This window comes from Eucalyptus grandis, chromosome 1, assembly GCF_016545825.1.
Source record: "Eucalyptus grandis isolate ANBG69807.140 chromosome 1, ASM1654582v1, whole genome shotgun sequence".
NCBI lineage: Eukaryota > Viridiplantae > Streptophyta > Magnoliopsida > Myrtales > Myrtaceae > Eucalyptus > Eucalyptus grandis.
Genome location: NC_052612.1, coordinates 26,340,639 through 26,368,104, shown reverse-complemented (window position 1 = coordinate 26,368,104; position 27,466 = coordinate 26,340,639). Strand labels below are relative to the sequence as shown.

Sequence of the window (27,466 nt, the reverse complement as noted above, 5' to 3'; positions counted from 1 at the left end):
TATTAAGAGTATCCAAGATATGGCTTCCTTGTGAATTACATCTTGAAGTAATTTGAGAATGTCAAAGCCAATTACAATTTTATGTCAAAGTTTGTAAATTCCTTGATGCGAGTTGTTGTAAATTGATGCCAAAATAATTGGACTTTACAATTAAATCAATGTGAAATCACTAAAGAAATTACGATAAATAATAAATAAAATTAGACAATTATGTGGACCTATCCAAGTATTAGTACTTATTTTATGGAAAGAGTCAATGACAAATAATTCAATAATCAATTAAAAAAATTAAAGAGTTATAATTGCTCTGATGCTGGAATATTTTTCAAATTTAGATTATCCCAAAACCTCATATTATTTATAAATAAAATTACTCAATTTGACGTAGAACTCAAGGCACAAAATCACCCTATGTTCAAGTTCTCGTGCGTGACAAAAACAAGAGCTCATTACGGCTAATCCGAGAAGCGTCTGTACACCCCTTCGTCTTTCTGCGGCTTTAAAGAATGATGGTCATTGTACGACAAAAGACGAACACCTTTTGTATGATCATAAATAAGGGAATTTAGACCTCCACCTTTGTATTTCTTTATGTGGTCAAATCAAAACACTTTTGTTTTTTGTTGGATAAAGACCAAATAATAGAAAAGACCAATTAATACAGATGTCCTCCCATTTTTGTTTTACCTTCTTGTAGGAGTTGCATTGAAGTAGCCAACCTGGGTATTTATCTTCGACAAACATAAACAAAAATGATCGGTTACATCATGTCAGTATAATAGTTAGCATCAGCAGTGACACAAAATATTATTCTCAAACCAGGGATAGTTACGCTCGATGAATTCAATTTTTGCAAGAGTGCATCTGTGTGATTAGAATGGGAAAACATATGAGCCATTAGATTAGCTCAATCCTTAGGAAAGTTTACGTATTACAAGCAATCATGGAGTTGCACTGTTAAGGAAAATCATGAAATATAACGACAATTGCTCATTGATAGCGTGATCGTTGAAGTTAATGTACTAAGGATATAAGATAAAATTTTGTGAGAACTTCCAATTCTTTGTGATTTCTTGAAAAGTTTTTGAATGCTAGAAGTCCCAAACTCAGGAGAACTTCTAGAAAATCTACTCTCCTTGGACAAATGCCACTAACATTGTCACCTAAAGTTACAAGGACTTTACATGAGGTGCCATCATCGATATGATTTACTAGTCTAAATATAGATATCATCACTTACAAGTTGTTGAAGGAATTTACTATGCTATTGGATAATTATGAGTGATAGGATCATCAAGATATGAACTCTACAATTAAGTTACTAATTTTAAGAGAAAGTTATTAACTACTAGCACTGTGATGATCATGAAGACCGCACGGGACTTACATAGTTCGAAAAATAATTACGATCCACAAATACTGAATTCTGTCAAATAAAAAAATAATAACGATCCGCGGGCTTCTCTGGCTAAAGGAATGGCATCTCCGGAGAAGTGTTTACGACCAGAGTCGGACGATCAGAAATTTGCCACCAAAAATCAAAGAAAACTCCGATGCAGTCTTGATTTTAATGAATTCATAAGGAATAGAGTACAAAAAAATAACATGCATCTCGCTAAAATTGAATTCGATTTTTCATCGAGACATTCCGTCGAATAGTTAATGTGCAGTTCGGAATACCACCTCTAGGCTCGAAAGCTTGCTGCGACGAACGGCGACCAGCTAGTCGGCTTCACTGGAAGGTCGAGGGTGATCGAGGCGGACCACCGACGAGCCGAAAGAATTCTCTCCTCTCGGTTTCAGATTTCTCTTCGAAACACCTCCGGCTCCACCCCCCGAACCGATCCTCTCTCTCTCTCTCGCTCGCTCCAGCGGCATTGATCATTTTCTCTCCGCAGCGATGGTGCAGAAGCAGCACCACAAGTCCAACGCCAAGAAGCAGCCTCACGTAAAGCCATGTCCTTCGCTTCTCATGGTTTTTGCAGTTTGCATCTATTTGGGCACTCGTGACTATTGCTTGCTCTTCCATCTCCGAACAAATTCGGAAGTTTCATTTGCTGTGATAATCTGTTTGTTGCGGCGAGGCCTCTGAAATTGAGCTTTCGTGGAGGTGTTTTTGGCTCAGTTCTTGGTTGGAGTGTTCGTCGGTGGTTGTTTTCAGAATCTGAGTGGACGTGAATGTGGCATGCGTTGGCGAGCAGGTCAAAAAGCAGGGGAAGCAAGCGGATAACACGCAGTTCCGAGCTCAGCTTGATGCTCTGGGCCTGAAAATTGTCCAGGTGACTGCAGATGGTAATTGCTTTTTCAGGTCTGTGTTCTTGTTAGAAAAGATCAACTGAAAATTGTTCATGATTTTGTTGAATGTTTCCGGGGTTTGATTTGTTTTGTTAGATGACAGTATTCCTCTCTGTTGTGGAAGATTTTTAGTATGCTCATTGCATTACCGCTCTGTCGTCAGAACACAACACAGTGCATTTTATGGTACACTGGTTCTGTAACACTATCATCGATGTACTAGAAATTCCTCTGTTGGAAAAACACAGTGCATTTTTGTATGATGTATCATTCTGCCTGAGACACTGCATCTGGAAACATATCTTGAAGAGGAGCTCTCTTTGTTGGGGAACATAGCTCTCTTACCTTAGTCTCGAGATTAGATTGACTCTTCCGAGATCCAACTAAGTTACTTTGTAAAATTTCATATCTATTGTACAACGTCCTAGACGAACAAACCATGTTCCTTATTCCCATTTCCATTCCATTTATTTGAATGATCCATCCTCCAGGTGATATTGCTGCCTTGTATGGAGCTTTTGCTCATAGAAATGCCTTTGCCATGGTTGGAATTTTCGTAGTTGTCCACCTTGTCAATCAGGTCCCTTGCAGATCAGTTGAAAGGCAATGAAGATGAACATGGAAAGCACCGGAGTATGGTTGTTCAGTACATATTGGTATGTGGGTGCTGATTTCTCCTTTTCAAGCTGTAGGAATTATGTTCATAACGGTTTTTTTACATGGTGATGTCATCCTCATTTGTATTAGTGCTTAGCGATCCAACTTTGAGCTTTTATGTGGTGCATTTTGTTCTTGAACTTTTTTTGCGAGGATTGATGGATTTGACGCTTATATAGACACTGAAATTGCTTGCCTTTGGCAGAAAAAACCAAGTTAAAATGGGTATTATATATCGAAGCTTACATTTCTGCTGCCAATGGTTATTCCTGATGATATTCAGCTCACAGTCACAGTTTCATAGAGCTATACCAACACAAGGATCACCTGAGCAATTTGACATTCTTTTTTTATTAGAGAGGAAAACCTGTTGAGTTTTAACTGTGATTTGGATGGTGTATCTTGGCCTAAACTGACAGGTATCGGATGAAGCTAGACTACATAGTTACCCACATTTTTCTAGCCTACAGGAATGTGCAATTGCTACTCTAGGGTGGCAATATTATGCGAACCAACATATTTTTAGGAGGAGATATGACAAAATTGAAAATGAGAGAATTGACACTAACATAAAGTAAATCAACTTTTCAGCATGTATGATAAAACTGTAAAGTTCTGCAGTAGCACAAATTGATAGTTTTACTTGTTTCACGTTTCAACAGAATCCTTTATTTTCATTGGCTTTTTCTTATAGTGATGTATTTAAGGAAATAAACCCTTGAAGAATGGACCTGATATATGCATCTAAGGTGGGAATTGTTAATGACAGAAAAATCGTGAAATGTTTGAACCATTTATTGAGGATGACGTGCCATTTGAGGAGTATTGCAAAACCATGGACAATGATGACACGTGGGCTGGTCATATGGAATTGCAAGCAGCTTCTCTTGTTACATGGAGTAACATTTTCATTCATTGGGTAAGACTGACAATGATGTCATCAACCATCACCTACATTATGTTTTCATGGTTACAGTCTTTTCATTTCTTCGGGGGAAAAATGCAGACTAAATAAGGATGTCGTTAGACTCATCAATCATTAACCTTGCTACTGGATTTGATGTTTCCCTGTTTAATCATGCATCCTAGAATTCGATGGCCATTGAAGAATCCATCATTATCAGTTTCCAGACTTATTCTTCGCTTCTTCATATAAAGGCTTTCTTCCCCAATATGGCCCTCCTTTATCTGAGAAGTTATTTCCCATCATTTTTAAGATTAAAAGACTGCTTAGGATTTTTTTTAATGGCTATGGCTTGTTCTTTTCTGTCTGGTTATAATTTGTTACTCTTTAGACTGAAAAGTTGACTCATCTGAAGGGCAATGATATCTGGCATGCCTCGTGATGTCTATTGTGGCAAAAGCATGCAGAAAGACCATTGGTGATGATGTGCAGAAGATTTTATTCAGAGATAGATTGCACTGAGTTCCAATTGGTGCATGTAATCCTAATTCAAAGAAGACTTGATTTATCGAACTTGTTACGACATTGCTGGCTCATCGAGTGTTCTATATGTCCTTGATGAATCTACACATTAGCGCTAATTAGTTTTGATACATGCTGTGCATGCAAATATTTGTTTGTTGACTCCTGATGGAACGATTTAGCTCACTCCTTACTTGATGCAGAACATGTCGCCTCCGTGGCACATATGCAATTTTGATCAGCCTGGTGCTCGTATGATCCATTTGTGAGTATTCTGAATCTAGAGCCTGATGTTGTTTTTTGCTAAGCAAGTGCTCAAATACTGGGATGAGATCTGACTCTGTTTGTGTACACTTAAATTACCTTTTCTTACATTTTACTTTCCCTCAAAAGAGTTGAAAATAAAAAATGTTTTTAATTTTGAAGAGATTATATGTTTCTCCCGGTCAATTTCATTTATCTTTAAAAGAGTTTAGGTGTATTGAGTTTCTTAAAAGTCAAATTGCGAGAGCCGCAGGATTTGGAAAAAAAGAAAAGAAAAGAAGCTATAAGTACAAGTCGTCTAGACAAACTGGCTCATTACGCGAAAGAAGGTACTGCAGCTTGTTCAGGAGACTGCTGAGCTGTGAAATTATTTTGGCATGCAAGTACAACATCTCATAAGTTGCGGATATGAGTGTAGTTGTGGTGTTGTTAGATTTAACCATGGAAGTTCTTTTGCTAGTTTGAGAGATGTTTTGGTGTAGTCACGGGGTGATGGGAGACCAAAATATCACTTTAGCTTTTGTTTCTTCAATAAATTATTTTACTGAAATTCCCATGTATCGATATCCTTCAATGAATGGTATGCTGGGATATTCTAAGTTAAGATTGATTGGCTCCGTCGAGGCAGCCATCGTGACTTTGGATTGTCACAAGGGTCATGAAATCTAGTGGATATATGATATTCCACACTTTATGATCTTAGATAAGTGTCAACATGCAAAGAAAGCGAGCATAAAGAATGTGCATTGTGCCCTTATTCTTTTGTGGATAGGGAAAATCTTTTAGTCTTTTTGTGCTGATTGGTGTTTGTATGGGCATTATTCTAACTTACATATTTTGTTTTGTTTTGTTAGATCTTATCACAATGAGGAACATTACAATGGTGTAAGGTTGAAGGAAGACACTGGAGACGGGCCAGCTAGGCCAATTACAATCAAGGTTGCTACTGGAATTTAATTTTAGTTCACTAAGTACGGAAGTTGGACAAATTTGTGAATGAAGTATTGATTTGATAATTTCTTTTGCTGAAATGCTGATTCTAATCTTTTGTCGTCTCACCAAGCAAAAGCTTGGTCAAACAAGCCTAAATCAGGAGCTGTTAAGGATATTACTGATGCAGGATCCATCAAGCTAGCCATGGCAGGAAGTGCTTGTGAGACCATTGAGAAAGTTGAATAGGTTATGTCCTCTCTTCTTCTGCTTGCATGTTTGTCTTAAATGTTTACCTCTCATTTGCTGGGTGAATCTAGAATTAGAATGCAATGTTTTGAACCTTTTCTGATTTCTGTATGACATATGATACTTTTACAGACATTGCTGCAAATGGATGGGGATGTTGATGCCGCCATAGAGTATTTGATAGCAGAACAAGGCATTAAGATTTTTCAGAGGAAACTGTCTGGTCTCCCTGCAACACAGATGCTTCTCATGGTAATGGCTGGTCAGTATTTATCTCTCGAGTTTTTCTTTAATAACTGAACGTCACAGTTTCAGAGATACTGTGTTAAGCTTCATAAGAGCTTTGTTGGAGTCATTTCGATGTAATTGGTAGGATTGGCATACTTTGTCTTGTCATCCATGGATTTTTAGGGCAGTCAAACATGCTATACCCAAAACTATTTCATAATTCTGTTGTATATAGGTGATGATGCCAATGGAAATTCTGAGGAACAGAGAAAGGAACCCGTGGAACAGACTGTTAAGTTACTTTAATTGAGTTTCCTTTATTATCAGAGTTTTATTTCCTTTTTTACTTACATAAGGGTATTATTGTCATATATAGTTTATATTCAATATAAATACAATGGGTTTAGGGTTTTTGTTACTACAGAAATCTACAACCCCTCTTTCTTTCTTTCTTTCTTTCTTTTACGTTCTCATTCTCTTCTTCTCTATTCCTTCTCTCTTCTTATTTCTCTCTTACTATTCACTGCGGGTTCTCTAATTAGCTTTGTGACATGGCATCGGAGCCGAGTTTAACTATCTGATTACTTGATCATATTGCTGGTTTGAGAGTCCCCTAGTAACCCTACTTCTTCTCTAGTGCGTAGCCACCTAAAGCTGCAATTTTTATCGGTTTTCTCTTCAAGTTTTGATACATATGAGATCAGAAGATATCAGATTTATCAGGTTCAGTTTATGAACAAGGATTACAACACTTGCTGATCAGCGGATTCGAGAATCAGAGTACTCTATTGATTATGGTTGACCGGTCTTGCTGCTTTTCCATCAAACATATAATTATTTGAATCGAGATTTCTGGTAAAAAATTATCTTCTATACAACCGTCTCTATTTATGAGTTTTCAGCATTCCCTTTGGTTAATTGATGGAGCCAATTACATCTGATTATACATTAGTGTTGTTGCTGTGTTACTTGCACTAAAGTTTCAGCCTTCTTGATTAGTGGTAGATATACTTATATTGAGATTATCATCATGAGTGATACTAAGGCTCCTATAGATAGTGTCAACGTTCAAATTACCACTATTAAATTAAATGGATCCTCCAATTACTTGTTATGGGCCCAAGCTGTGAAGGTCTATATTAATGCCAAAGGGAAACTTCATTATCTTACCACAGACCCTTCTGCTGAAAATTCTAGAGACTATAGTGATTGGATGAGAGAGAATGATACACTTCTGGTGTGGTTATGGAATAGCATAGAACCATCCATCGCTGCTAATGTCATGTTCCACACAACTGCTAAGGGAGTGTGGGATGATCTTATGGAGAGTTACTCACAAGGCAAAAATATGTCTAGAGTTTATGAACTATATGACAAGATCTTTAATTTTAAACAGGGAGACAAGTCTCTTGGAGAATATTATAGTGCTTTGAAAGGTATGTGGGAAGAACTCAATCTTTATCAGCCCATCACTACTGATCTTGAAAGACTAAAGACACAACGAGCTGAATTTCAAGTGGTCAAATTTTTATCTGGCTTGACTGCTGACTTATAATCTGTGAAGAGTCAACTTCTTGCTGGAGAGAGAGTTCCTTCTACGAATGAAGCATTTTTTCGAATTCAGTGCATTGTCCCTTCGTCTTCTACGTCATCTGAAGACAATTCAGCATTTGTGGCTAGTAGTGGTGGTCGTGGTGGATTTTCCAATAGAGGTCATGGTTTCGGGGGAGGTCGTAGTCATGGTGGTAGACATAGTGGACAAAGTTCTGATCGAGATAACCGTCAGTGTATACACTGCGGCAAATTCGGTCATATTGTTGACACTTGTTGGGCCAAGCATGGCAAGCCTGAGTGGGCTCAACGATTAGTTACTGCGAATACTACTGTGTCTGAAGTGATTGCTTGAAATGTGTCTTACAGCGACATAAACCCATCTATCCCACCTGGGGGTAGTTCTTCCGAGTCTACGGCTCGAGATGATACGGTTGCGCAACTCATCAAATGTGTCCAACAATTAGAGGCTTCTAATTTCACATCCACTGCCACTCTTGCACGTATAGGTAACATGGCCTCTTTTTCTACTTTGTCTCCTAACACCTCTTAGGTCATTGACTCGGGAGCTTCTAGTCATATGACGAGTAAGCAAGATTTATTTTCTTTTCACACTAACTCTAGTCTTTCATCCGAAATTATTTTAGTTAATGGTTCATCGACTCAAGTGGTTGGATCGGGGATTGTTTCACTTATAACTTCCTTATCTTTGTCCTCTGTTTCACATGTTCCCCAACTTCCTTTAAATTTGTTATCTGTTAGTCAGTTAACTAAAGCTCTTAGTTGTTCAGTTACATTTTATCTATCTCATTGTGTTTTTCAAGACCTTCAGACAAAGAAGATGATTGGTGGAGGACATGAATGTGATGGACTCTACTATCTCAATGGTGTCTCCACTGCTGACGCCAATGGTCTAGCTGCTAGTTCTATTACCCCCCTATTATGGCATTCTCGTTTAGGGCATTTATCTTTATTGAAGTTACAACAAATAATTCCCGAATGTAAATCAATTTCTACTCTTGAGTGTGAGGCTTGTGAACTTGGGAAACATCATCGTAGTTCCTTTCCTAGTTGTATGTGATTCTCGTGCATCTACTTTATTTGAACTTGTTCATTCGGACATATGGGGACCTTTCTGTATTGCTAGTAAAAATGGTTTTAAGTACTTTGTTACTTTTGTGGATGATTATTCTCGTTTAACATGGCTCTATATGCTTCATGACCGCTCTGAATTTTTACATGTTTTTCAATTATTTCATCGTGAGGTTACCAATCAGTTTAATACATCTCTTAAAATTTTGCGAACAGACAATGCTCTAGAATATACGCAAAAATCAATTTCTTTATTTTGTTCTAATCTTGGCATTATACATCAAACAAGTTGTACTTATAGCCCTTAGCAGAATGGTATGGCCGGGAGAAAATACCGCCGCCTTCTAGAAGTTGCTCGTTCACTCTTATTTCATATGATGTGCCAAAATCATTTTGGAGTGATGCTGTTCTTACCGCATGTTACCTCATAAATCGTATGCCTTACCACTGTCCTCAATCATCAGTCACCAATCAGTGTTGTATTTCCCGACAAGACGTTATTCTCTCTTACCCTGCGCGTCTTTGGGTGTGTGTTTTGTTCATAACACGTTCTGATTCTGATAAACTATCTCCTCGTGCTACTAAATGTATTTTTCTCGGGTATTCATGTACACAGAAGGGATAACGGTGTTATGATCCTACAACTTATACCCAATATGTTAGTGCTGATGTTACTTTTTTCGAGGGCACACCATACTATTCTATTGAGGGTAAAGAGTTTTCAACTGACATTGTACTTGATCCTCCTATCCCACAACAAATGTCTCTAGATTCTGTTAGTCCGTCTCTAGTATCTCCTTCCTTGCAGGTGTATCAGCGGCGAAAGCAGTTTACGGCACCACCAGTCTCCAACTCTTCAATGCCCTCCAATCAATCTTCCTCCTTGTCTCCTAGTCCAGACGATCTTCCAATTGCCCTTCGCAAAGGTACTCTGTCTTGTACACAAAAATCCTCTTTGGCTTACCCTATTGAGCGTTATGTGTGTCTCTCACATCTTCTTTCTCCATTACATGACTTTGCTCTATCATTACAAACTCACACAATTCCTACTTCTACCACTGAGGCTTTGTCTCGCCTTGAATGGAAGAAAGCTATGTATGTGTAAATGGAAGCTCTAGTGTCTCGCCAAATGTGGTCATCGGTTGATCTTCCCATTGGGAATGTGGTGAAGTGTCGTTGGGTGTATACTATCAAGTACAATCCGGATGGCTCAATTAAGCGTCTTAAAGCTCGACTCGTTACTAAAGGTTTTACTCAAACTTATGGAGTGGGTTATTTTGAGACTTTTCCCCTGTGGCACATCTCAATTCTGTTCGTATTATTATTTCTCTTGCTGTGAATTTCGATTGGCCATTATATCAATTGGATGTCAAGAATGCTTTTCTTTATAGTGATTTGTCTGAAAAAGTATATATGGAGCAATCTCCTAGATATGTTGCTCAGGGGGAGAATTGTAGTAAAGTATGTCGGCTATATAAGGTCATTTATGGGTTGAAACAGTCTCTAAGAGTATGGTTTGAAAAATTCAGTTCGGTGATTTCCAGATGTGGTTTTCACCAATGTTATTATGATCATTCTGTTTTTGTTCGCAAGAAGGAAACGGGGGTGGTCATTCTTGTGGTATATGTGGATGATATAATTGTCTCTGGTAGTGATATGTCAGGCATTTATGAGATTAAGTCCTTTCTTCAGTAGCAATATCAAATTAAAGACCTGGGAACTCTTAGGTATTTTCTAGGCATTGAAGTTTTACGAAGTAAAAAATGTATTAATTTGTCTCGGTGAAAGTATGTTCTTGATCTTTTGTCTGAGACAGGTACACTAGCTTCCAAGCCAGTTGATACTCCTATGGATCCAAATCAAAAGTTTGGAGTTGATGATGAAAAAGAAATTGAAGACAAGCATCAATATCGATGTCTAGTTGGGAAACTAATTTATCTTGCTGTTACAAATCTTGATATTTCTTTTGTTGGTGTGGTGAGTCAGTTTATGGAGTCACCTAAGAAAGCTCATTGGGATGTTGTATGTCGCATTCTTCGATATCTTAAAAGTTCTCATGGTAAGGGATTAATTTATAAATCTAATGGTTCTTCCACTTTGGTTAGCTATTCTGATGCTGATTGGGCTGGGTCAACATATGATCGACGGTCTACAACTGGGTATTGCACTTTTGTTGGTAGTAATTTAGTTACTTGGAGAAGCAAGAAACATACTACCATTGCCAGGTCTAGTGCAGAGGCTGAATATCATGCTATGGCACATATTGTGGCTGAATTGTTGTGGTTGAAATCTCTTCTCCAGGAGCTTGGATTTTCTATTAATCAACCTATTGACATGATGTGTGATAATCAAGTAGCTATTTATATTGCTAGGAATCCTGTTTTTCAAAAGCGAATTAAACATATAGAAGTTGACTGTCATTTTGTTCGTAATGCTGTGAAGCAGAAGTTGGTTGCTACTCCTTACGTTGCCTCTAGAGATCAGTTTGCTGATATGTTTACCAAAGCATTATTTCGTCCTGCTTTTGTTGCTAGCTGTTCCAAGCTGGGCATGGGTGACCTATTTGCTCCAGCTTGAGGGGGAGTGTTAAGTTACTTTAATTGAGTTTCCTTTATTATCAGAGTTTTATTTCCTTTTTTACTTACATAAGGGTATTATTGTCATATACAGTTTATATTTAATATAAATACAATGGGTGTAGGGTTTCTGTTACTACAGAAATCTACAGCCCCTCTTTCTTTCTTATTTTTACAATGGGTGTAGGGTTTCTCCTTCTCTATTCCTTCTCTCTTCTTATTTCTCTCTTACTATTCGCTACGGATTCTCTAATTAGCTTTGTGACACGGACCTATAAAGAGAATCCACCTAGCCGTAGTGCTAAACAGACTCATGATGATGGCAGTGCCCAGCGAGAAGACAAGGTTTCCACAAATGATGATTATTTTATATCTTTTACCATTTTCGTTTAAGCTCAAACATGAGAACAATTAGTGATGCGCCTCTTCATTTATATTTGCTTTTTTTTCTTTGCCCCCAAAATGCAGAAAATCCCAAGAAACAAGGCTTGTCCATGTGGTTCAAAAAAGAAATACAAGTCCTGTTGCGGGTCAGGGACAGGAAAGTCTCTGCAATTTCCAAGTATTTCTCGTTCTCTTTGTGCTTTATATGTCATCTTATAGTTTAAGCTTGTCTTTTGTTGGAAGTATTTTCCTGTTTCCCTGTGATTGGAGTTGACACTTATCTTGAAAGTTTACGGCTTATGTATCCAACACGGTATCAATTACCTTCCTTAAATTCAAGTCTGGAACATTTTCTCACCCCTATGCTTTGTTGAATAATGTGTACACTTCGGAAAAAAGTTCATACATGAGTAATTTAAATTAATACTTACAAAAACAAAGACAGCAGTGGAGATTTTTCCTTTTTATGTCTAAATGTTGTTTTGCAGTGATCAAGCTATTGAATCCAGAAAAAAGTTGAAAGGAAAAGAAGCGAGGCAAGAGAAGGTCTGACACATCTGCACTTTCTACTGGATCTGACGGAGGGCCACCTGATATGGGGCCTCCTCGTATCTGGTCTTTTGCCTTTGTACGTGCACCATCATCTATTGAATTTCAGATATCAGTATGTGTGCAGTCCTTCAAATATTAGATTAGATTAGACAATTTTTTCTATCTATATTTGCATGTATCTGATGCATTCATCTCCTCTTCGATCTTTGGGATAAGTGCACTTTCTAGTTATCCAGCTGTTGCCAAATTTAGAAAGATCTACAGGTACAAAATTTTCAATGGTGTTACTTTTATTGGGTAGTCTGCCCGTCTGATGCATTTTATACTGGCCATTGTAATTTGGAGATTCTTTGTACACATAATTGATGCGCATGCACGTAACACCTACCCCGGTAGATTTGTTGGCACTGGCGTAGGTGAGTTTGGTCAGCAACCAAAGGGGGAAGAAGATAAGGAAATTCAGTTATTGCTGTCCCAGGGCTAAACCTTTTCATGAATATAAAAGAGACATTCGCATGAATTTGACAAGTAATGGTTTAATTTTTAAATTCCCTTCCAAAGTATCGGTTTTACTGTATTGGTAGTTTGGGGTTCCTGTGAGGATGTTATTCCTTTTCTTTATATTTCTTTGACAAGAAATGCACTAAGCATTTACGCACTCAACTTCTTGTAATTGATGAAAGATGCGTAGATCCAAAATACACTTCAAGCTCCATCTAAGAGGATCCGAATGCAATCCATTTGCAGTTGGAGATGACATAGATATTACATATGCCACCTCCTCCATTCAAATTGGTGCAGATTTCTAAGATTAAATAACTTTTGACTGTTATGTTTGGTCACTTTAGCAAATAAATGTGTCTTAGAGATCTTTTGTTGGTTGTCATTAGTTGTTATATCATCATAACATCATTTAGATCAATTGTAGTCTCCAAAGCTCGTAAGTGATGGATAATGTGTATCATGAGCATCTGCGAAGTTTTAGCTGTAGATTTTCCAGTTATCCCACAATTTAAATTATGAATTTTTTCTCATTGTTTTTGTGGAATTGTGTCAGATGTGGTTTGTCCAATCCTCAAGAATCACAACAATCTTGTGGCTTCATCATTGCATCCACGATGGAGTGGGGAGAGAGTCGAATTTTGAGCAGAAAACTGATGCTGAAAGAAGTCTATGAGTTGAGCTTCTCCCCGGAGTGACTTATGAGGTTACTTACTATTTTTTCTTGGCTTGCCTCAAATATAAATCTTTTCATTGTCTGTTAGCTGCAACATAAAGCACACGTTAGTCTGAGGTTATCCTCTGTCTTCAAAGGCCGTCACCTTATTATTCATGTATGCTACTTTGTCCCAAAATTGGGGAATAAAAAATCCATACTTCTCTATCTAACAGCTTAATAAGCTTCAAATCTTATATGGTGATGCTGCTCTAATAATGTAGGGAGTTCAGCGATCGGTTAAACTAATAAAACTCCATGTGTAGATTCATTAATTCCATGTAAGATGTCAAAAACGCTCGATACTTTTGCAAGATAGCAAGGTGTGCCTTGCGAGCCCCATTTTCATTTAAATGTTGATCCAACATATGGGAGGGCATGAGTGCTAAATAATATGGGAGAATGAAGACATCACGAGAACTTTAATGCGATAAAAGCATCTTCAGCTTGGCCTTCGCTGTGATGTTCTGTGGATGTCTAGGCCGGTAAGTGGACTTTTCCCATCATGTGCCGTTGTCAAACAAGCTTTTTCAACCTCCTTCTTCATTGTCCTTGAGAAGGTGGTCTGTAAAGCCAGTAGACCAAACCTAGGTCCCTTCCATGAGATAAGTATACCTAGCCACTAACTCAGTGTCTAGTATAACAGACTTTCTTATTAAATACTTCGATAAAGTTCTGATCTACAATAATCGATATAGTTGTTAGCCATGTATTTAAGGTCTATCTATTATGTTCAAACATTTTGTATTATGAAATGAGAAGAACTTGAACAGTAAATACATGATGCGTTGTTTTCAAATCTTTGGTCCATTGATTTTGTAGATTGGCTCTGCCAGGTTCATTCCAATCTAAATACTGAAGGGCCAGTATTAGATCAACGATAATTTAGTTGGAATATAGATAGTGTAAGAGGATGATCATTGAAGAGTGCTAATCAAGTTTAGAATCACCAGAAAAAAGAGATGTCTCAGTACAAGGGACAAGGGCATGATGCCATATGATGCGGTAGGGACGTGTGGTGTGGAAAGCAAATCAATTTCAAAATTTAAGTGTCAAGTAAGACGACTGACATTTTATAAGATCGGTTTAAATGTCTGGTCACATCACATTAGTCGTTGGCAATTTGACTGTTGACTAGAACTTCAAACTCGCGAGAACTTTGAGAAAACCTACTCCCTTTGAAGAAATGCTACTCATCATCATCTAAAGTTGCAAGGACTTTTTGCAAGGACTTTCTAGCAAGTACCACTATTGATATGCACTTAGTAGTTACTAAATATCCATACCATTGCTTACGAGTTCGATGAAGGAATTTACTATGCTATTGGATAATTCTTAAGTGGTAGGATCATCAAGATATAAACTCTACAATCAAATTACTAACCTTAAAAGAAAGTTACTAACTACAGGCGTAGCGATGATCATGAGGACTTGTGGGACTTACGACCATTGGAGAAATAATTACAATGTACAAATACTATCAGTTACAAATAAAGAGGGAAACTGTTGTATCAATGGAACATTGCAAAATGATAGCACCCTCAACTTAATTATAATTAATAGATGCTTGCTATGGAAAGTCAATAATCATAGGCGCAGTATTACTTTCGAGGATTTCGGGTGATTTACAATTTTTCTAGAATATTTAATGAGAAATTTCGTCATTTATTATGACCATTTGATGAAATTTACTATATTAAGTTTAAGTTTACTAACGACTAAGATTAACATTCGGGTATAGCAAAGATTATTTTTTGGCAATGGGCAAAGATCAATATACGGGTCTTACAGGAATACGTATAAAAACACACCTGTAATGCCGCAAAGCTTTTCTGCTTCTTCCATAAACTGCATGAAAAAAACTTGAAATTGCCAAAGCAAAGGGAAATGATCCTGGGAAATAAAATATGAATACGGTTTCTAAGATAGAGCATGCCATAAGTCTTAAAACTTGCTGTGAAAATATAATCAAGTCTTAAAACTTAAAAAAAAAATACAATTAAGTCCAAAAACTTATCTAATTAGTACAATCAAGAACTTCAGTCAGCTCCATCCAATTTGAGTTTCAGAAAATACTAGCATCTCATCTTTTGATATGTTTTGAGTACACATGCCAGAGATACTTGAGCTAGACTTGGTGCCCTGTTCTAATGAATTGAAGTGTCTTGTTGCTAAGTCACCCTATATCCCTTCATATATATTTGAATAGGGCATGAGAGATTGAATTGATGGCCATCTGTTGCTCCATCAACAGGACAGATGTCCAGTTCCTAATTTGTTTCGCTGGCTTCTTAATGACCGCTTCATTAAGAGCTGCAAGCCAATACTACTTCTCTCGTCTCTTTTCTCTTCTTTTCTTTTCTTTTTCATATGCCTCCAGTTCCTCCATTCGGCGCGGGAGAAATTTGCGCAAGAACTCTCTATACTCTATTGCACAAAGTGAAGCTAGATCCACCAATTGATTGTCTTCAAGTGTAGCCTTCAAATCATCATCTAGTTGCTCACATATTAGCACATATCCCAACTTTTCCACAGTTCCACCTGACACTATGAGTGTAAGGCTAAATCGTAAGTAATCCTCGTCAAATTCAAGAAAATCAACTTCTCCCTCCAACATTCCCCACAGAACATTTGGTTTGAGATATTGAATCCACATGTAACCCGAATCAAATGAACCAAGAGTTCCTGATAGCACATTCCGTCTTTGGCCGTTAATGTGGGGCATGATGTTGAAAAATATTTCCTTTTCTCCATCTTCTACATTGAAAACAACACAGAGAGCTAATCCCAAGAACTTATCATAAAAGTCCTGTGAAACCATGAAAGATATGGTACCGCCTTCAACAGAGACGAACTCCTTTGGCATATCTCCTTTGGGAAGAATATTTTTGTAGGAAGTATGAATTCCGGAATAGCGATACTTCTGCTATATCGGTAAATTGTTAGACGTACTCAAATTGATAATGAGTTCAAATAGAAGAGTTTGATTTGAGAATTTTTCGTGTAATTTAAGAAAGCTAGAGTTTTATAATAATTAAACATATTGATCCTTCCTTGCCTTATATGTAATACTCATGAAATCATTCACTTGCAAGTATTGTAGCACCTGTATTACACGTAAGTGTAGAATCACTTTATGTTAAATTTGCTTGTTTGTATAGAATTTTCAGTTTTTACATTATACAAACACAGTGCGCCCCCCATCCGTTCCAACAAATCAACACATGCACTTATGAATGCGCGCGCATCTGGACGGAGAGAGAGAGAGAGAGAGAGAGAGAGAGAGAGAGAGAGATACCTCAACTGAGAAGTCAGCCATGATATCGGCGGATTTGGATACATTCCAGTTAGCCTCGTTTTCTTCTATTTCACTTTCACGGTCTTCCTCTGAACTTGTTATGCTGTTATCTTCATGGCCCCGCCATCGCTATTACATATAGGTGCAAAATCACAATAAATTAGCTTGTTTTGTTTACCAGCATTCGCAGCTTTTGCATTATACAAACTCAATGCACCCATATCAATCAAACACACACATCACAATCGCTGGGAGGGAGGGTGGGACACCTGAAGTGAGAGATGGGCCGAACTTTCTTCCTTTGTGGTCGTTTCTTTATTGTCATGCCAAATCTCATAGAGCAAAGCTGGATCTAGCAACTGGTTGTCTTGATACAAAGTCTCCAAATCGTCCTCTAGCGGCTTGCATAGTAATCGAAATCCGCACTTTTTTACAATAGCACCACCCAATGCTCTAACACCAAACTGGAAAGAACTCAAGTCATTTGGACCAAAAGGGTCTACTCCCCATAGCTCCTCTATTTCAAGATGCAAAATTTGTACATGATCTGAATACCATGGACAATATATGCCTCCACCTTTAGACGTGCTTTTGCCATTAATGTAGTGATAGAAATACAAATCGCCCAATCGTTTGCCTCGCTTTGCTCGATATACGATGCAGATAGCTAATACCAAGAACTTCTTATACAAGTCCTTTGAAGCCATGAAAGATATATAACCCTCTTTATTCGGGAGCAACCATTGCGGCATCTCTCCTCCAGTCAGAAAAGGATGGCAAAACGATTTGGAGAAAAAGGGCTGTCAAAGATCTAAATTGTTAAGACAGTATTTCGAATTTGGCACTTGAAAATGAGAAGTTTCAATGAGTTTAGATATGGTTAACAATATATGTACATGACTCTGCATTAATCCGCCGGTTGTGTTGGGGGGTGGGAGGGGAGGAGAGACAGAGTCTAACCTTATGAAGGACCGGGTCATGACATGATAAGTCAATATGGTTAGCGGCCCATATGTCAGAGTGAATTTTACTTAGAGATTCACAATTCCCTGCGTCCAAATTCTGCAATTGCCGTGGCATCTTACCCAACTCTTGTAGCTGTCGGCATTCTGAAACATCCAATGTGCGTAAATTATGTAGCCGCCTGCATGTTGGAAGCTTAGCAAAATTGTTTTTGGACAAATACAATTCTGTTAAGTACGGAAAACATGAATTATTCTCTAGGAACTCTACTTCTAGTAGATTGCATCCTTCAAGCCCTAAGATCTGTAGCTTAGGAAATCCCGTCTTGCCATGCAGAACACTAAAATTCCCCTCCTTTGGAAACTTGATTAGTTTTGAACAACCATGAAGTATCAAGCTCTCTAGATTTGGTAACTTGTAAATGGTAGATGGGAGGTTTGCCAGTTTCTTGCAATTAATTAAACTCAAGTTCTCCAAAGAGGCAAGATTTTCTATGGAAGTAGGAAGTTCCTCAATTGAAGTCCCTTTTAAATAAAGTTCTTTCAAGCCTTCGATTTTATCCGGAATATCAGGGAATCTTTGCAACTTTGAGCAACCAGTAAGATTGAGAATTTCAAGATTCTTGGATTGGAGCACATTAGGGAGCTGATGAAGGTTAGAGCACCCTTTTAAATTCAACAATCGTAACTTGGCGTGATATGCAACTGATTTGTGAGCACGCTCCAAATTTTTGCATCCATGGAGATCCAGTTCCTTGAGATTTGGAGTCAAATTGAGGTCCGGAATACAAACCACCGATGCACATTCACTGAAATTAAGGTACTTCAAATTTCCAAAGTCCTACAAGAAACAAAATGGAAAAAAAAATGAAGATAGAAATATTTAATGAAAAACACTTCGGATCATCATTCAAGCCCAGTGTGATCAGAAATTAGTTGATCCTATGACGTATTTAGAGCACTCCCTCTCCCTTTTTACATGAGTTTATTGAGCGATCCTTGGCCAAAAGAGAAGATAAAACAAGAACAACGCTCGTAATTCCAGTACACGCTAGATGATCTTTATGAGGAGCTTTAGTAGAAAACATCTAAAACATTGGGATATGTTATTGGTTCAAGCCGAATTTGCATATAATAATTTGACAAGTCAAACTATTGGAAAATGCCAATTTGATGTCGTGTAACAAAAGCATCTTTTAAGTCCTTTGGATCTTACACCATTATCCTCCTATAATATGAAGAAAGAGCTAAGACAAAAAGTTACATGAGGAAGTAAGGATCCCAGTCAAGTAAAAAGAAACACAGAAAAGCCTGCTGTTTTTTAAGAAGGTGATCTTGTCTGGAATTCATTTGAGAAGAGCACTTTCCACCTAGTCGTCGTGCTACGGATCGTTCTTTTCTAGTTTTGGAAAGCATCGACAATAATGCCCCCAAAAGTGAGCTTTGTGGTGCGAATGGTGTTTCCACTAGTTTCAATGTTGTTAATCTATCTCTATGAAGTTGGTCTCGAGAAGAAGTCTTTTCAAGATTATCTTGTGAATAGAATAATTGGGATAAAATATATTTTCTTGATCTGCAAGACGTTTATACTTTTTAGGATTGCTTTAGTCTTGATTACAATGTAATAATATTGTAACTTGTTTGAATTTCGTATTTTAGGTCATTTTTCTTTACTTGTAGGTTACTCAAAGGTATCTTAGGCTCCTACTTATAAGTGCCCTCTCGGTCTCTCATAGTAAACACAATGAATTTATTAAATGAAGTTCCATTGTATTTTTTCTTTTCTGTCTTTCTCTCTGTCCTTTCGGGGGATTCATGAGTGATCAAGAGTGCTGCATCCTTGGAGTGGCCTATTAAGGTGGTGATTTGGCTGAGGGAGACCTAGATTATGTAGTCTCTTCCTGTCCTCCGGAGTGGGGTTTCCACTTCATTAAGATTGAAAAACCCCTTTTATTTATTTGTTCGTTCAACACATTCCAACGTCAGTCTGGCCGACGAGAATGACTGCAAAACTGAAAGCGCACGAAGTTTAGCTCATTTGAGGCATAGGAAGTAAAAACTATAAGAGTACGCACAAGATTTGAAAAAAATTGAAATTTGAAAAATTGAGCAAAACCACCAAATTAGAAATATTGAATGGAAAGAAATTGTTGGTAAATACACAATATACAAACATAGAATATATGTAGGATATTTCAAAATTAACATTTGAATAAGAAACTTGTTGTAGGGTTAGAAAAGATTAAAATTTAGATTGTGAAACATGTGAGAGATCAAATAAATTAATAGTTTAAGCACCTCTCTATGAATATTATATTTGTAAAATAAGTAATCGAGACATTTTGGGGAAGAGAATAAATTGAAATCCTGTGGAAGCTCACATTTACCTTGTACAGTAGTATAAATATAATAGATACATACATACGTAACTTTAGATTAGATTTAGGTTTTAATATACTTAAATTAGCAAAGCAAGCCCCTTACTTCTCTTTAGAAAGCTTTATTAGTCATGCGTGAAAGCTGTGTCGCGCTACTAGCGTCGTAGATGTGGTGCACTAGCGTCTCTATAAAGTAAGAATCTTCCATGGACTCGTACTCCACAAACCTTGATTTAAAAAGCGGGAGAAGGAATGGTTGGTCAATCTATCTCCCATGAGAGTTGCTTTTCGTCTTGTGATTTCTTACTTAGGAATAAATAGAGTAAGGGCGCAACCGAATGGCCTGATTGAAAGGAAGGAACGTGTTACGTACTTGAAAGGAGAAGGAGAAACTCCCAGTTATATTTGAAAATGAATATTTTATCCATAAAGATGAAGACAACTTTCTTGGAGTTCCGCTTATTCCTCCTAAAAATAAGGTACTTGCCAGAAATCTCTAGTTAGGTCGGTACAATAAAAAGAGACGGGACTTTTGGGGCTGACTTACAGTAAAGACTTAACTCCTTTGAAGATCCTTTATTGCATTATTTCTATATATCTCTTTTCATTATCGGCTGCATTCTATCATAGAAACAACAATGTGAGGTTCAATCAAAAGTACTTTGCATGCATTCGCTTCAATGATAAAGCAAATAAGTAAGAAAAATCTCATTCTATTTTCATATGCAATTTAGAAAAGAATCTAGTAAGCTCGTCTCTTATATAAAATATAGAATCTTTGATAGCATTTTCACTATCTATCATTTCAAAGGCATACAAATTGAATCCTCAGTTCATGTTTATTAAAATACTAAGCACGTCATCACTCAATTGTTAAATTATGTCATCATAAAGTTCTTGTTCCAATTTTCGGTATTAAAGTTACTGACCGTATAAGTCCCACCTTCTTATAATTTCAGTAACTCTTAACATTTGAAAATGAGATTGAACTTTTTTAGTGAGTATCTTTTGTTTGAATTAACATTAAAATTAACACAGGAAAGTGTTTAATACTCCCCTAAAACTGGAAGAATCCGCACAATTAATGCTTTAATCAAATATAAACAATTTAATAGATACAGATGTTTCTTGAGCACAATTAACGATGCATCATCAGAGTTAGTAATTATTGCATTCAAAGTTTTCAATAAGACATATATACATATATAATCATAGTCATATGCATACAGATATAGATGTGTAAGAGATAAAGTAAATAAGGACAATTCATTTTAATGCGCACCTTAAATTGGTCCACCACGACTTGAATGTTGCTTTTGCTTTTGCGCAGATCAAGTCTGACTAACTTCTTTGGGCCAGCAGGAAATTCGAGAACCGAAGAAGGACATTCAAGCCATTGAAACCATCTCAGTTCATTATAAAGACAGATAGGACTTTGGAAAGAGCCATGCACATTAGTCATGATAAGTAACCTCAATCTACTCATGTTTGTGAAAGCATTGGGACCTATGTATATTGCTTCTGTCTTGGGTAAAACCAAAACTATGGCTTTTACTGCATTTGTTCCCTGCATTTATAGAAGTTGCATTGCAATTAGTATATGAAGTCAGAGAAGAAGAGAGTAAAATCAGTGTTTAAACCACCAAAACCTACCGTATCCCTTGATAGAACATCACAGACATCTTCACAAAGCCATAACCTGCTGCGTTTTCCAGGATCATCACGACATTCTCGTTTAACAATATCCATGCCCATCAACTGGATCAAGTCATGCATTTGTATTGTATCCCATTCCTTAGTTATTAAGGACTTGTCAACAAGAACTTGTACTCCAATCATTGTGTCAAAGTCGCAACTGTCAAGGACTTTTATAATATACTCAATAGATCGCCCCTTGAAGAAACATGCAATATCAAGGACTATTTCCTTTGCATAGTCCTCTAGTCCATCGAAACTTAACTTGAGAACATCATTGATGTCTTTGTCAGGATTTTTGGCAAGTTTACTCAATGCACTTTCCCACTGCTGTTCTGTTCTACGACATAGGAAAGAGCCTAATACCACAAGTGCTAAAGGAAGTCCATTAGCGTAATGCAAAGCACTATCCACAAGATCCCTACTTATCACTATTTCCTCACTTCCAGGAAAAGCATGTTTATCGAAAAGTTCAAGAGCTTCCAAATCATCTAGATTTTTAACTTTATAGATATGATCTTTACCCATCCCAAGGACAGTTAGTAGATGGCTATCTCTCGTAGTAATGATGATTCTGCTTCCTTTACCAAACCATTCACGCCCTCCAGCTAAAGCCTTTAATTGTTTTATGTCATTGACATCGTCGAGAACAATGAGGACTCTTTTGCGGCAAAGTCTATGTTGCATCAATTTAATACCTCCATCAACACTAAGCACTGTTAATTTCTTTCTCACTAATATCTCAGACAACAATTTTGCTTGCAAATGAACTAAACCCTCGGAATCTTTTGAAGTTTCACGAACGTTTGCCAAAAAACATGAACCCTCAAATCCTCTAAATATATCATTGTAAAGGGCTTTGGCTAATGTTGTTTTTCCTATGCCTCCTTGTCCCCATAATCCTATCATGAGAACATCATTACGAGACTCAAGATTTAACATAGATTTCAGCTTTACCACTTGTTGAGGTATTCCAACTGGATGCTCGGCAACGTGTAATGGGGTTTGGTCTAGCTGCATAGAGATCTGCTGCACAATTCTCTTGATAAGATCTGCTTCCGCTTCATCTCTGACAAAATCCAGAAAGGTACTTGATACATCAATTTCCAAAGATAATTGACTTTAATGGAAAAAGAAGAAGAGATTTAGCATATAAAAAAAAAATAACGAAGCAGTGTCACATCAATCACTACTCAATACTTACTTATCCTTCAAATGCCACCCGGACAAGCTACCGGCATCAAAGAGAGCATTTTTCCATCTCTTCACTTTGTCCGAATCTCTCCCAAACTTTCTCTCATGCTTAACCATAGCTTTTTGGTAGCTCTCTCTTGGTGTTCTCACTTCTCTGGGATCCACTTTGTAAAACACTGGAAAGACCACGAGGTCTCTTTGCTTCTTGCACTCCATGATTTGCGCCACCTCTTCCAAACACCATGTCGAGGAAGCATAGTCCTCGGAGAAAATGATGATCGCGATGCGCGAGTCCTCAATCACCTTAATAAGAGCCGGTGTTATTTGTTCGCCTTTCTGAAGCTCCTCGCTATCAACGTAAGTGTAGATTCCTTTCTGGTCAAGAGCCGTATAGAGATGACCAAGGAAGTTGTTTCGAACGTTAGTACCTCTGAAACTCAGGAAGACGTCATAATTCCCTTTCAGATCTGAAGAAGTAGCCATTAGAGGAGATGAAGTTTGATGTGCTTCCTCAGAATGCTTAGTGTCTGGTCTGGTTGCAGCTCTATCTCTCATGTGGATATCACTTTGTACTAATAAAGAAATAGAAACGAAAATCAAGATCATTTCTGACACTCTGAGTCCATAAGCATATACTCCACCAACTAAATTTTGCATAAGGTGCACGGAACCATCCTATATAGGTGCTTCTTGACTTGACCAGCCTTTTCCATTAATAAAAGAAATAGAAAAGAAAACTAGCAACACTCCCATGCTCCTGGTGCTAATATACATGAGTCAATCACCAAACACCGCGTGTTGGAATATTATTTATAATGAAAAATCTGCCTTTTTTTCTTTCCAAAGGGCTTTCTACAAAAGCAAATCCCAAAATAAATTTCCCTCACTTTTCAAACTAAATTTTTCCATACCATATCTTGCATCAAACGGAAAAAATTTGAATCTGTTCAGACATTTCTTCAAACACGTAGTGGGCAGCGAGTTGGAGAGCGAATATGGACCTATTCAGAGCTCGAGCTGAAACCTTAACTCAAGAGAAATCAGCGAGCAACGTTCAAACTTAAGAAAAACCGACTCATTCAGGTCCGACGCGAGTGAGGACTAAAGAAATCGAGCTTGCTTTGGTCTTTTAAAATCAAGCAGGACGAGGCAAAAAAAGAAGAAGGAACGAGCATTCAATCATGGGGCCCCTACCTGGCTTGGATTCCGTGGCCATCGTCGGCGGCGAAGGTTGAGAATAGCGACTCCAAACTCGTGTCCGGCTTCAGTCGACTCCACCGAGGTCAGGGACCGCGACGACGAATGGCAGCTGGCGGAGGATGTTCTGGAGGTGGTGGACGACGTCGATCGGCGGTGGCTCCGAGGTTTTGTGTGGGGCTTCAATGGCGACCGTTCCGGGAGTAGAGAAAGACGAAGATTCTTTTTTTTTTTTTTTTTTCGTGAGAGTAAAGAATTAGGTGACAGTGAAGGAGTAAGGTAGGGTTCCGGGAATGGGATGCGAGAGCAGTCGCCGGCAGGAGGTAGTCGGGCGGAGATGGTGGAGGTGGCTGGTCGGTTGAGTTCAGGAGAAAGGGTGGGGAATGCCCTTTTTTCTTTTCCAGAAAAATGTCCCTGAAGATGGTGCTCTCTTCTTCCTCCCTTTTCGTGAACACCCTGCCTTTTTTTTTTTTTTCTTTTTTTTTATGAGAAATTGTGTCTTTTTGAGAGAGAGCGCGAGAGATTCCTAGAAAGAACTTCCCTGTCAGATTCGAAGAAGCAGCTATTATAGGAGATGAAAGTTGACGTGCTTACTGCTTACGCAGAATGCTTAGCAGCTTTATCTCTCGTGTGTGTATATCACTTTATTCTTTTTGATCATGACTTTCTCGAATCACGCGGTAGTGATAATCAAAGAAAGCCATACAAAAGAAAGTAAAGGTGAATTATTCCACGCGTAATTTCCACGGAAGTTGCATAAAATTTATGCGTGTTCTTCCTTTCTTTTTCTCTATCGACTTGACTTGCTTTTTCTATTGATTAAGAAATAGAAACAAAAACAAACGAATAGTTTCTGATGCTCCAAAGTTGGCGAGCATATTGTCCACCAACTAAGGGCGCGTTTGGCTGCACTGCTTTTCTGTTCCCGGAACAGAAATTTCTGTTTTTTTGTTCCTGGGAACAAAAAGGAACAAAACACGTTTGTGTGCGTTTCTGTTCCTTTTTGTTCTTTTGTTCCCAGGAACAAAAAAGAAACAGAAACAAGAAACAAAAAAAACTTGTTTCTTGTTTCTGAAACACAAATTAGAAACAAAAAAGGAACAAAATTGTGTTCCTTTCTTATTTCTTGGATAGTGCTCGAACAGGGCCTCCTCTCCCCCCCGCGACGAGCTTCCTCCTGCGACTTGCGACAAGCGACGAGCGACGGGCGAAGAGCTTCTCCTCCGGCGACCTACGACGAGCGACGAGCTTCTCCTCCTCCGACCTGCGACGAGCGTCTCCTCCCGCGACAAGCACCTCCTCCCCGCGAGCGAGAATTCCATCGTCTTCTCCGCGCCTGTCTCGACAACCGCTGCTCCTTCACCGGTAAACGTCATCACTTGCTCCTCCTTCACCGATTGTCTTCACTTCGGCGAGAGCTCGAGTGTTAGGGCTCGCTCGAGGAATCGCTTGCCCAGATCTGCGAGCCGCTTGCTCGAAGCGAGTCTCGCAGATCTAGGCGAGCGTTGCTCCCCGATCTGCGACGGCGGCTCGTCCGCTTGCTCGAGATTTGGGCGAGCGAGCGGAGCGACGAGCCGCTTTGCTCGGGCTTGGCTCGAGCGAGCGAGAGCAGCGGCGTCGGCGTCGGCTGCTCGAGCTCGGGCTCGGCTCGAGCGAGCGGAAGCGCGAGCGTCGGCTGCGCTCGGGCTCGGCTCGAGCGAGCAAGGCAGCGAGCGTCGCTGCTTGCTCGCTCGGCTCGCCACCACCATCTTTCATCAACTTCGCAACAGTATTTCAAATTTGATCCTCCCTCTTTGATGAATTCTTGAATTTCTTGTGGTTGTTTTGCTTCGGGTCGTCCTAATCGGTCCCAAAATTCATCATTTTCCCCGTGTTTCGCTTGAAAAAAGAATAGATGGCCTGGTTTCAACAGAGGTAACTCGGCCCGGCGAGCGAGTTCGGTTTGACCGTGAGTGAGTGTGTGGGGTTTGCGGCGGCCGTGTTGAAGGGTGGTTGGGCGGGCAAAGGTTGGATCTTTCGGTTTCTCCCCGAGCACTTAAGCACTTATAATTTTTCTCAATCGGCAAGAAATAATTATTAAATCTTGCTCTCAAATCTCAATTTCGGAACTCTTTCTCTCCGTCCATCACTACAATACCAAAATAGTCCACCGCCGCCCATCACGTGCGAGAGAGAGCGCGAGAGATACATTCATGGAATAAATATACAATTAACCGTCACTAGTTGCTCTCTTCAAATATGATGAAACCCTTCTCTTGCTCTGCTTTGCCATGTATGAGCAGTAGCATATTCATCCCGGTTCATTCTCTTTCCGGGTCTTCCAAGAACTAACCATTGGGCTCTCAATACAAAGGTAAATACTCTTTCTTTTGTGCTTGTGTTGATTGGTTTTCCTTGGTTTCTTCATTCGTCTATCAAAGGATGTTTATCAATTGATTGGTTCTGGCAGTCTATGTATTTACTTGTTTTTTGAAATGACAAAACTAGCGGTTCACTAAGAACAAGGAGGAATATTCCAACGTATACGTGAATATGATGTATTGATGGGTGTTGTTAGATCTGGCCTTTGCTGGCGTTCCTCGACACCATGACGAGTTGCTGTTCTGTTGATCTTTGTCCCACGATCCTGTTCTCCCGCGATCCTGTTGTTCTATGGCAAATATCTCCTGTTGTTCTCAATTTGCGTTTTGTCCCGTATTGCTTGGATTTGGTCGAATATTAGTATTTTCTGTGTGTCTCTATGAACCCTTGCGACTCAAGGGGAGAAAGACAAAAGGAAGAAGATGACGCCCGAAGAAGAGAATGTGTAGAGGGGTAGACTAAAGGGGAGGAGAAAAATAAAAGTGAAAGAAAAGAAAAGAACAGAAAAAAATAAAAAATAAAAAGGCACATGAGAAGAACAACGTTGTCGACTTGTTCATTTAGTACATTCTTTGTGAATCTATAAGAACAACGTTGTTCGACTTTTTTGTAGGAATGTTGGGGATTATACATTATGCGAGATCCTTGATATCTTATGACTATAATGCTTCGATTTTTCTCTTTAAGTTATGGATTTGCAGAGAATGGAGGGTGCTGTTTCGTTGTTGCCTTATTGCTTATTGTCTTGAATTTTTCTTTACTTAAGGTACATCCTCAATTGGTTGATTCATTCTCAAGTGAACGCTGATGCTTTGAGAACTTCGGTGGATCCATCCAAAGTTCCGCCTTGCCGGTGCCAATCCACGAAGACATACTCTTTTCCCTTGCTCTGTTCCGAATTTGCCGCTCCCTACCACATAAATCGCAATTTGCTGAATTTGGAAACAATCATCCGCACGCT

General features: G+C 38.6%; 1 protein-coding gene and 1 long non-coding RNA gene across 2 annotated transcripts in view; both read left to right on the top strand.

The window, feature by feature from the left end:
* The first annotated feature begins 1,740 nt into the window (after nt 1-1,740).
* Nucleotides 1,741-27,466, top strand: part of LOC104457301 (OVARIAN TUMOR DOMAIN-containing deubiquitinating enzyme 7) — an 80,503-nt gene continuing 54,777 nt past the window's right edge. Inside the window, exons 1-5 of the mRNA XM_039311566.1 lie at nt 1,741-1,948; nt 2,202-2,308; nt 2,887-2,951; nt 3,722-3,871; nt 4,582-4,643. Coding sequence (XP_039167500.1) covers nt 2,290-2,308; nt 2,887-2,951; nt 3,722-3,871; nt 4,582-4,643 — 296 coding nt within the window. The 5' untranslated portion in view covers nt 1,741-1,948; nt 2,202-2,289. The remainder of the gene's footprint in view (nt 1,949-2,201; nt 2,309-2,886; nt 2,952-3,721; nt 3,872-4,581; nt 4,644-27,466) is intronic.
* LOC120286302 lies at nt 11,529-12,350 on the top strand. The gene is made up of 3 exons (XR_005550567.1): nt 11,529-11,613; nt 11,737-11,830; nt 12,141-12,350. It is a non-coding gene; the product is annotated as an uncharacterized LOC120286302 (long non-coding RNA).